The sequence below is a fragment of the Nicotiana attenuata genome, chromosome 1, assembly GCF_001879085.1.
Source record: "Nicotiana attenuata strain UT chromosome 1, NIATTr2, whole genome shotgun sequence".
NCBI lineage: Eukaryota > Viridiplantae > Streptophyta > Magnoliopsida > Solanales > Solanaceae > Nicotiana > Nicotiana attenuata.
The window spans coordinates 90,210,770-90,222,977 of NC_031989.1; the positions used below are offsets into that span (position 1 = coordinate 90,210,770).

At 37.4% G+C, this 12,208-nt stretch overlaps 1 protein-coding gene across 1 annotated transcript; it reads left to right on the forward strand.

The window, feature by feature from the left end:
• Positions 3,577–4,396, forward strand: LOC109241686. The gene has a single exon (XM_019408451.1). It carries the CDS (start codon positions 3,741–3,743, stop codon positions 4,101–4,103), a length of 363 nt encoding a protein of 120 aa, XP_019263996.1. The 5' UTR covers positions 3,577–3,740; the 3' UTR covers positions 4,104–4,396.

Here is a 12,208-nt window from a genome sequence, read left to right on the forward strand (position 1 = left end):
AAGCAACTAGGGTTCAAGTTGGGTAATTACTCTCTCGAGGTTTAACCCTTTAATTGGGACTATCAAATCTCTTGAGTCCATCCCAATTCCTTGTTGAGTCAATTTTGGAGACTTGGGTTCTCTTTCTCAAGAAGAGCCTAAGTCAACTTAGCACAAACTAGTGTTTGCAACCACTAATTCATAAATTAAACCATAAAATTGACCCAAATAACAAACACCCATATTCAATCTGAAGAGAAAGACGATATTTCTTAGCCACACTCGTGAGACGATATTTCTTAGCCACCTCGAGAGAGTAATTACCCACACTCGTGAGACGATATTTCTTAGCCATTTCAGAGAAATAGATGAAGAGAAAGACATATTAATTAATTACTAAAGTAATTACAAAGTTTCAATGATTAAAACCACGTAAAGATGCCAAAAATGGCTAAGAAATATCGTCTCACGAGCGCAGCTACAGTATTGTAATATCTGATACCCTAAAAATGAAAAAATATTCTATTTATACTAAGCTAGAAAAACTAGACAAAAATGCCCTTGCGGGGTCTGTGCGGACCACACAAAATGGTGTGCGGCCGCACTAGGCTCTTGACTCTGAAAAATTAACTCTCTGAACCCAGGCTCCGCGGACCATACAAAATGGACTGCGGCCGCGGAGGCATCTAGCGCGGTCCGCACAAGCACGACCGCGGACCGCACATGCTTGAACCTTGACACTTGACATCTCTCTGAAGTTTACTTCCGCGGACCGCATAAAATGGTAGTGCGGCCGCAGTGCCTTCAGTGCGGGCCGCGTAATATCTACTGTGGCCGCACTGCTTTGATGCCTTAAAATTCCAGTCTCTGAATCTCTCTAGTGCGGACCGCACAAAGTGTAGTGCGGCCGCACTAGGCTTATTTGTCCTGAGTTGTCTTGTCTTTGATACTTGTGCAGGTTTCACTCCTTTTGAGCCGATTTTTGACAACTCGTCACTTTGTTGATCAAACCTGCAATCAAGCACAACTTATGAGCCTTTTAGGACTATTTTGTAAGAATTTATAATCAAAGCGTAAGCAAGAAGGAGCATGAAACACGTCAAAATCCCTAGTTATCAGTAAGTGGCTTGCCTAACCTTGTGTGGGGGAACTCCCCTTAGGATTTGGTACTGTTTGATATATGAATGTTGTGTACGTGAGGTGACTAGTGCATACACGGGCTAATTGTTGAAAACCCTCATTTTCATTAAGTAAATATCTATGTTCTCCTTTAATTGAGCAAGTACTAGTATATGTAGCCATCTTGTTTATCTAAGAAAGCATGGTTACCTTAACTGCCTACCTGGACTTTGTGCAGCATGTTAAGAGTAAGAATTACATGTCTTCTTTGATACGAATATAAATCAAAACTGTAGATTTCCTTATTGAAACTATTTTTTATGTTGAATGAGTTGTGTATTTACTTTGGGACTACGGAATGCTATTCCGAGAGACCCCCCTGCACGTCTATGTTTAGGACTACGAGATGGTATCCCGAGAGATTCCCCTATACTTTGTGTAGTGAGTTGTTATTTTTCTGTGATTTCTTTTTTGTTGACTGTTAGCATTTATCTCTACTACGATATTTTATACTGTTTTATCTTATTATATATATAAACCAGTTGGGCCTGACCTGATCTCGTCACTACTCGACCGAGGTTAGGCTTGGTACTTACTAGGTACCTCTGTGGGGTACTCATGCCCTTTCCTGCACATGTTTTTCGTGTGCAGATCTAGGTACCTCTTCCCAACCATATTTCCAATGAGGCGAGGTGATCTTAGAGAATTCGAGGTATATCTGCCGCGTCCGCAGACCTAAAAGTCCCTCTCCACTCTTCCTTAAGTTAAGACTCCCTGTATTTTCTTCGTTGATAGTTTTTATGGAGTTTAGAAACACTATTTACTTCTGTAGCTTGTGACTCATGATATTTCGGGTTTTGGGAGTATTTATGATCAGTTCGAGAGTGTTTATTGTATATGCTGAGCGACATCTAAACTTCTTAATTAAATTTAACTGTTAAATTGTTAGATTTCATGTTTTTCATTTTATTTCCTCAAATTGTTAGGCTTACCTAGTCGTAGAGACTAGGTGCCGTCACGACAGTTCCGGAGGGAGAACTTGGGTCGTGACAGAATCATGCGCAATATTTGGCTAGAAGCCAATGTATCTGTGACTTTTCCTGATTTGAATTATGACAACCTACTTGGTGAGATCCACTATATATATATGCTCCGGTTAAGGAGGGAATTTCTAATGGAGAGATTGAGTTTATTGAAAGAGGAGGATTGTACCGCGTATTTATGCTCGTTTATTTGTTTTGCCTCATATCTGCTTATCATTATTGTACCTAATATTATTGGACCACTAGTAAGTGTCGATGCCGACCCCTCGTCACTACTCCTCAGGGGTTAGGCAGCGACTTAGGTGAGCTGCATTCTATATTACGACCCGCAGCCAGCAGAGTCTCCTTCAGAGTATTTATATTTCTCCTGTCCAATTTGTATTCTGGACAGTTGCTGTATTTTATTTTATATTCTTTGTTGATGCTCATGCACTTGTGACACCGGATTTTGGGGTGATTATGGGTTGTTCGGCATTGAAATTGTAAAAATATTTTTATTTACTCTAGAAATTTCATCTTTTACTATTTAATTGAAGGAAATTATGATTTCAAATACTAAAATGAGTAATTAAGTTAATTATTTATTGTTGGCTTGCCTGACAACGGTGTCCGACGCCATCACGACCTTTAGTGAATTTTGGATCGTGATAAAGGTAGTAAATTACATGTACTAATTAAGCATTAGTTATACTTTGTTTGGTTATTCTTTTGTGTGTCCAATGTTAAAGGCATAATTAAGTGAAAACAAAGTATATTTTCTCTAGCAACTTATATTTTTGGATGAGATGATCACACAATTTCAATATAATTTTATAGCAGGCGAAGGTCTTGGGAATAGAATGCAGAATAATAATTAGTAATACATGAATTAAGATATTTAAATGACAAAAACAAAACCTCGTGATAGTGAACAAACCCTTGTGTTAACATATATACTGGTGGTAACATTTGGTCAGGATGAAGCTCCCGTTTGGCCATATAATTTGGGAGTTTTATTCTGTCAAATTTTATTTTCAAATATTTGTGTTTATAAATTTTAACTATTTTTGGTAGATTTTTGAAAACAAAATCTTCAAATCTCAAAAACAGCTCTAAATTAGTTTTTGAAGTTTTTTACTCATAAAATCTTCAAATTCTTCACAAGTAAAATATATGTCCAAACAGATATTCATCTTTCAAAAATTATTTTTCATCTCATTTTAGCAAACTTATTTCTTCAAGTTTCAACCAAATCTATGTTCAAATGCTAGCGAAGTAGCCACCAATTTTTGGACCCGGTATCCAAATAATTTGATCTATTAGCACTGTTTGAGTCAATCTCGAATGTCAACATTATCGAGCTACAAAAACGAGATCTATGAATAAAGATTGATAAGCGCGTAGGTGCATGTTACAATACCAAAAGGTGCCATCTACTCATTAGTTTCCTCTTTACCAAAAAGAAGAGAAGGGTAATTAAACACCAAACAAAAAGCACAAATAACAAAAGCTAAAAAAAGAGTAGTAGGGTAAGCAACACCATACCAAAAGCTGCTCACTCACATTCATTCATTCATTCACTGTCTACTTCTTTCTTTCCTCTTATTCAACAATAACACAATGATAGAAGAACACCAACGCCGTGGACCACCGCACGGCGTTCTCTTAGCAGTGGTGATAGTAGCAGTCATGTTAGTACCAACACTGCTCGGAGAAAATGGTGAAGCCATTACTGACTTCATCTCCGACCTTCTTACCCCGGTTGGTCTTCTCCTCCTGCCCATTATTCTTCTCCTTACTATACAGTTCCTTTCCTCTGACAGTGGTTCATTCATCTCTAGCATTTTCTCTACCGGTGAACCTAACTCTATCCACCGTGTTAGTGGCTCCCCCGTTGGCGTTGCGTTCTTTCTTGCCCTCATATTGTTCCTTCTCTACAACCGTGTTTCCATCTTCGGCGGCGATGATGATTCCGGCGACTGAAGTTAATAGTAACGCCGTGTTTGGTTAGATCTATATTGTTAGTCATTTCTTTCGTTGTGGTTGTCCCTTTTTCTTTTTTTTGGTTTTTGATTTTGTTTTTTGACGTTTACTTTTGATGTTTTTTGCGTAAATAGTATAGGGTAAACTATTGTACGGACGTAGTAAACATTGTCGACAAGCCCATGGCATGTACGGAAAAGTATGAAACTGCATGTAAGTTTCCCGAAATGCCACTAGTGAGATTGATTGATGTATACGAGTAAGTTTCTATTGGATTGATCGAACATTCAACAGCTGCTCTGACCTCAAATTTTGCTATGTTTCAATTTCGAACTAGTTATAGTTAATTATACGAATCCTTTTTTTTTTGATACATATTTATTAATTACTCCTTCCTATGTCCTAATTTATGCGAATGGATCTGGAATATAAAGGTCAAACAAACTTTATTTTTGCTGTAAATTCGAGTATAGCTACTTAGTATTTTCAAGGGAAAATGATAATTGTACAGCAGCTTTTAAAATAATAGCTGAAAAATATATATTTTGGTATATATATACATTTTTATATGTTATATACAAATAATATATAAATTATATATTTTTGCGGCTACCATACGTAAATAATTTTAACCATGGGCTAAAAGTGATCTTTGCCTTTTTTTAATATAAACTTTACATATTTATAAAACTACATAAAATACATGAAAAGTCTTACACGCAAATATAGCTAATGATTTAAAATATCTCAAAAAAGTTTGAGAAATTCGTAATCAATGACAAACTATTTAACACCCCAAGTAATAACATATTTACATAAAATGGAATGAAGGAAGTATATTTTATCAATAGATGTTTTATTCAAATATTAAATATTTTAGTTTTCTTTTAAAGTAGATCCTATTGCTTTAAAGCTACAGATTTTCGAGAACACACACATTGTACTAACTCAATCTTGAAGAAAAGGTGCATTGGATACTTTTGGGGGTATTACTGTCATTATATCACTGATAAAATACGATCATGAGAGTTTAATTCATATTCGCGAGAGTAGTTGCAGTAGTTCATTTTCTGGTTGCTCGTATTTATTCTTTTATTGGGTATTCAATGGCATAAGGAAATTATGGTAAATTTTCGTCATAATCAGGGAAAGTGGACTGGTAGTTGGTAACCGCCGGCTAGTCCAGCTGTCACTGTCGACGGCGGCTGTGGCCCGGCGGCTGTGGCCCGAGGGAGTTGTTGTTGGACTTTAAGTCATTGGACTTTAAAGTAGAAGAAGTGTGAATTGGAAATGGAGGGAAATAAAATGGAGAGAAAAATAAAAATTTGAAGAAGTGAACTTTTGTCTTGCACTTTGTCCCTCGTTGGTGATGGACAATCACATTTGTGTGCTTATCTATAGAATCACTTCTTAAAGCTCTTAAAAGGAGTTGAAGAGAATGAACCCTCGCGCCGTCGTCGTCGCTCGCTCGGCTCGGCTTCAGCTTCGGAAAATGATCGATAAGATTATTTTTGGACAAAATTTATTTAATTATTTAATAATTAATTAAATGTCAAATCACTGCTGAAAATACGCCAGAACCCTGCTGAAGATTCAGAGGGACAACCGCCGGCTAGTCTAGCTGTCACTGTGGCCCGAGGGAGTTGTTGTTGGACTTTAAGCCATTGGGCTTTAAAGTAGAAGAAGTGTGAATTGGAAATGGAGGAAAATAAAATGGAGGAAAAAATAAAAATTTGAAGAAGTGAACTTTTGTCTTGCACTTTGTCCCTCATTGGTGAGGGACAATCACATTTGTGTGCTTATATATAGAATGTCTATAGCGTCATGGAAACTTCAAAAGCATTATGGAATGCGCTTGAGAAGAAGTACAAGACTGAGGATGCCGGACTTAAGAAGTTTGTGGCTGCTAGATTTTTGGATTTCAAGATGATTGACACTAGGTCGGTCATAACTCAAGTCCAAGAATTACAAGTCATTGTGCATGACCTCCTTGCTGAAGGTATGACCCGAATCAATAAGTTTATTAATAAGATTTATCTTATTATTAATTTTGAATCTATTGCTGAAGGTATGGTCATAAATGAGGCTTTTCAAGTCGCCGCTTTCATTGAGAAATTACCTCCGTTGTGGAAAGATTTTAAGAACTATCTAAAACACAAGCGGAAGGAGATGACACTTGGAGACTTGATTGTGTGTTTGAGGATAGAAGAAGACAACAAAAATGCTGAAAAGAAGTCACGTGGGAACTCGACAATAATGGGGTCTAACATTGTTGAGGAGGCGCCACAAACCAAGAAGAAAAGAAGGCTTCTGGACCAAAGAACTACCCAAGCAAGAAGAAGTTCAAGGGTAATTGCCACAACTGTGGAAAATCTGGGCATAAGGCCGTGGATTGTCGTGCACCAAAGAATGATAAGAAGAAGAAGAATCAAGCTAACATGGTTGAAAAAGCTGAAGAAATGGAGGACTTGTGTGCCATGTTGTCTGAATGCAACTTGGTAGGAAATCCTAAAGAATGGTGGATAGATTCTGGAGCCACCCGTCATGTTTGTGCTAACAAGGAGTTATTTTCTTCTTATGCCCCCGCAGGACCCGACGAGACAATTTTCATGGGAAATTCGTCTACAGCCAAAATTGAAGGAGTTGGCAAGATTGCGTTGAAGATGACGTCGGGAAAAATAGTGACTCTAAACCAAGTTCTCCATGTTCCAGAAATTCGCAAGAATCTTGTGTCTACCTCACTTCTTGTCAAGAATGGATTCAAATGTATTTTTGTTTCTAATAGTGTTGTACTAAGTAAGAATGATATGTATGTAGGAAAAGGTTACCTGAATGAGGGCCTTTTTAAGCTAAATGTAATAGCAGTTCCTATCAATAAAGTTAATGCTTCTTCTTACTTACTTGAGTCAAACACTTTATGGCATTCACGCTTAGGTCACGTCAACTTCAAAACATTGCGAAAAATGATAAATTTAGAAGTATTGCCAAAATTTGATTGCATTAATTCCAAATGTCAAATATGTGTGGAATCAAAGTATGCTAAGCATCCTTATAAGTCCGTTGAAAGGAATTCAAGTCCTTTAGACTTAATTCACACAGATATTTGTGACATGAAGTCAACACCATCTCGCGGTGGAAAAAAGTATTTTATTACTTTTATTGACGATAGCACGAGATATTGCTATGTTTATTTACTTAATAGTAAAGATGAGGCACTTGATGCTTTCAAGCAATACAAGAGTGAAGTTGAAACACAACTAAACAAAAAAAAAATCAAAATGATAAGAAGTGATAGGGGTGGCGAATATGAATCTCCTTTTGAAGAAATATGTTTGGAATATGGCATTATTCACCAAACAACTGCCCCTTACTCTCCACAATCTAACAGAATTGCGGAGAGAAAGAATCGAACATTGAAGGAGATGATGAATGCGTTACTGATAAGTTCTGGCTTACCACAGAACTTGTGGGGGGAAGCTATACTTACAGCTAACCGAATAATCAACCGTGTACCTCATAGTAAAACACAGTCCATTCCTTATGAAAAGTGGAAAGGAAGGAAGCCCAACTTGAAATACTTCAAAGTGTGGGGGTGTCTAGCTAAGGTACAAGTTCCTAAACCTAAAAGGGTTAAGATAGGTCCAAAAACGGTTGATTGTGTATTTATTGGATATGTAATCAATAGCAAGGCATATCGTTTTCTGGTTCATAAGTCAGAAAATCCGGAGATTCACGTTAATACGATAATAGAATCAGATAATGCTGAATTCTTTGAAACTATTTATCCGTATAAAAAGGAAAGAGAAGTGACATACCAAAAGTCAAAACGACCTCGGGAGGAAATAACAGATGGTATGCCTAATGAGGAAAATCCGAGAAGAAGTAAACGTCAACGGACATCTACTTCATTCGGTCCAGGTTTTCTGACATTTCTGTTAGAAAATGAACCTCATACCTTCAAGGAAGCAATGTCTTCATCAGAAGCACAATATTGGAAAGAAGCGGTCAATAGTGAAATAGAATCCATATTGAGCAACCATACATGGGAATTGGTTGACCTTCCTCCAGGTAATAAAACATTGGGTTCTAAATGAATTTTCAAGAAGAAAATGAAAGACGATGGTACTATTGACAAATACAAGGCAAGACTTGTTGTCAAAGGATTTAGACAGCGAGAAGGTCTTGACCATTTTGACACATACTCGCCGGTAACAAGAATTACATCCATTCGGATGCTAATAGCGTTAGCCGCCTTGTATGATCTTCAAATCCATCAAATGGATGTAAAAACAGCCTTCTTAAATGGTGATTTAGAGGAAGAAATCTACATGGACCAACCTAAAGGGTTTGTGGTTTCGGGAAAAGAAAAGAAGGTGTGTCATCTTGTTAAGTCTCTTTATGGACTAAAACAAGCACCCAAGCAATGGCATGCGAAATTTGACCAAACAATGTTGTCAAATGGCTTTAAGATTAATGAATGTGATAAATGTGTTTACATTAAGAACGTTCCAAATCATATAGTCATTGTTTGCTTATATGTTGATGATATGCTAATAATGAGCAAAGACATTGCCGACATTCAAGCTACTAAGCGCATGCTTGCTAGTAAGTTTGATATGAAAGACTTAGGAGTTGCCGATGTAATTCTAGGAATTAAAATCAAGAGGACTCCTCAGGGTCTAGCTTTGTCTCAATCACATTACGTGAAAATGGTACTTGAAAAATTCAAACATTTGGAATTTAGAAGTACAAGAACTCCAATTGACTTAAATCATCATCTTATAAAGAATAAAGGTGAAAGTACGTCTCAATTGGAGTATGCTCGTGTGTTGGGAAGCTTAATGTACATCATGAATTGTACACGACCTGATATAGCTTGTGCGATAAGTAAACTTAGTCGATTCACAAGTAATTCCAACAAACATCACTGGGTAGCAATGAAACGAGTTCTGGGATATTTGGAATATACCCAAGACTACGCTTTGCATTACAATAAATATCCTGCGGTTATTGAAGGATATAGTGATGCAAATTGGATAACCGGCTCAACAGAAACAAAGTCCACAAGTGGATATGTTTTTACTGTTGGTGGAGGAGCAGTATCTTGGAAGTCTTCCAAACAAACGTGCATCGCTCGCTCTACAATGGAATCAGAGTTTATAGCTTTGGATAAAGCCGGTGAAGAAGCTGAATGGCTTCGAAATTTCTTAGAAGACATTACGTTCTGGCCAAAACCTTTGGCTCCTATTTGCATACATTGCGATAGTGAGGCTGCAATAGGACGGGCAGGGAGCGTTATGTATAACGGAAAGTCTCGTCATATACGACGAAGACATAACACCGTTAGCCAACTACTTTCTAGTGGAATTATCACTATTGATTATGTAAGATCAAAGGATAATGTGGCGGATCCGCTTACAAAAGGCTTAACTAGAGAGGGAGTTGAGAAATCATCTAAGGGAATGGGACTATGGCCGAGGACAAGTCAACATGGCGGTAACTCTACCTAGAATTTTGGATGTTCCGAGATCTGGGCTCAAGGAGCTCAAACAAAGTTGTGATTGACCGGTTCAACATTGTCAAAATAAAATCTTTAGTCCCTTCTCGTGATGAAGACAATGTTCAGTAACAAGGATATAACTTTACACGTTCTTTAATGACTATCTAAGTTTGATGTGGTAGTTATCAAATAGTGTCAATCTAAAGGATTACATGTTTAGGAATCACCTATGTAAGTGTGAAGTGGAAGCCGCTTCAATGAGAATTCTGTAAGGCCAATTCTCTACGCACTTATGAGACCAGGGCGGTGTTCATGGATGAAACGAACACAACAATGAGAACTAAAAGACGGTTAAGGGTTGATTTTGTGACATATGGTTGTCTAGGTATGCACTAAAGTTCGACGGTTCAAAGATATCAAATCTACCGATTGACCGAGTATATCCGACATATGTTCACTACGGAAAGTTCAAAGGGAAACCCACTTATCCAGATGCAATTAATCCTTACTTGCAAATCACACAGCTTTCATCTATGATCTTTCTTGATACAGCCATTCCCATTCATGTGGGGGATTGTTGGACTTTAAGCCATTGGGCTTTAAAGTAGAAGAAGTGTGAATTGGAAATGGAGGGAAATAAAATGGAGGGAAAAATGAAAATTTGAAGAAGTGAACTTTTGTCTTGCACTTTGTCCCTCATTGGTGAGGGACAATCACATTTGTGTGCTTATATATAGAATCACTTCTTAAAGCTCTTAAAAGGAGTTGAAGAGAATGAACCCTCGCGCCGTCGTCGTCGCTCGCTCGGCTCGGCTTCGGCTTTGGCTTTGGATTTGGATTTGTCAAATGATCGATAAGATTATTTTTGGACAAAATTTATTTAATTATTTGATAATTAATTAAATGCCAAATCACTGCTGAAAATACACCAGAACCCTGCGGAAGATTCAGAGGGACTCTCTGGCCGCGGTTCTACTGTAACCGCGGTAGAATCGCGGCAGGCAGATTCAGAGAGCCTCTCTGACCGCGGTTCTGCCGTAACCGCGGCAGGCAGCGTATTCTTCTGAAAAGGCACCTTTTCCAGACACCTCTTCTGATAATTGCCTATAAATTCTGAGGCAAGACTCCATTTTCTACACACGAAAGACACTCCAGAACTTCTTTCTTTTTGAATATACTGCATCCTAATTCGCAGTCTCTCTCTCTCCAATTCGTAAGTGTGATTTTGCTCCGTTCTTTGAGTTCGTTGGGATCCTGCAGTTTGTATTGCCACTGTTGCAGGAAGGTTTATTCCGTTTTATCCTGGGAGGATTTAATCCATTACCTTGGCAATTTGTGAGGGGGTTAAAATTCCTTAAGGACACACAAGAAACTTGTGGACTCGGAATATTTCTGATTCTCTACTATTTTCCAGATTTCTTTAATTCTTCTAACAGTTTTTTTTTCCTGATTTTGTGTTTTAACACAGTAACGCTCCCAGTTGTGTCATCATTCTCTTCAAAATTTGAACGAAGAAAATAACTAGTCCTTTTTCTAGACTTTTTTAGATAATTTGGAAAAAATGAATCTGGGGCAATTTTAGTTTGCTACATATAGTAGTTTGATATGCTAAGAAAAATATTTCGGGCTGAGGTCACTGCTGAAAATGAGTTGCTACACAGTTTAGATTCTTGAAATACTTGTGTAGAATATTATTAGTTGTACTTGGACATCAGATGAATATTATTTTATGTCCTAAAATAAAAATAAAGAGAACTAGACACGTTTATTTCGTCCGGTCTAAAATATTGTCACTATAACTTGGTGGTTAAAATTGACCTTCTTGATACTCGAAAATTGTAAAGTGACACCAATTTTCAAAATTGTAGCTGAAGCAAAATGAGTAAAACAAGCAAAAGATTGAGGTGGGAAATTGCAGTTAAAATGGACACCACATCTGGTAAGGGAAACAAGTCGATATTTTCAACTCTTGCACTCTACGCCTGACAGACAGCCCACCGATTCCCATTTTTTCAACGAGAATTTTGAGAAACTACTATTGTTTATTGGCCGTTAATTTTCTATGGCTATTATATATATAATTATTTTTTATAGCTATTATTTACTTGTTACGCGGATGTATTCGCTGTATTCGCGAATACAATAGCGGGATTCGCCTAAAAATAAGGAAGTTCAGTTGTGCGACTGTATTCGTTATATTCGCTCTATTATATTTATGATTTGAGCTATTTAATAACGGAAAGAGGATCAATATTCCTTTTTGTCCATGTGAATATGCTTAATCTCATGATAAGTCCATCTTTTTCTAATGTTATCTTGGCAAGTGTCTTATTTTCTCTTGAGTTAATTGTCTGAAGGTTTGATTTCCATGAACTTATCTAATTTGTTTCGAGATTTAAGCATGAGTTGCAGGTAGGGGTGGCGATTTGACCCCAAACTCATCCAATCTGCCCAGAGATTAATGGGTTGGGCTAAAAATATATTAGCTCACAGGTCAATTTGGGCTGAGCTCAAGTTAACCAATTATTTTATAGCTCATTCTGACCCATTAAGCAGCCCAAATACAACCCATAAAACTCACCCAAAGAAACGGATCTCAACCCAA

Bases quoted from the DNA above. Each gene is read 5' to 3' on its own strand.
- LOC109241686 (XM_019408451.1), top strand. From the start codon at position 3,741: ATGATAGAAGAACACCAACGCCGTGGACCACCGCACGGCGTTCTCTTA.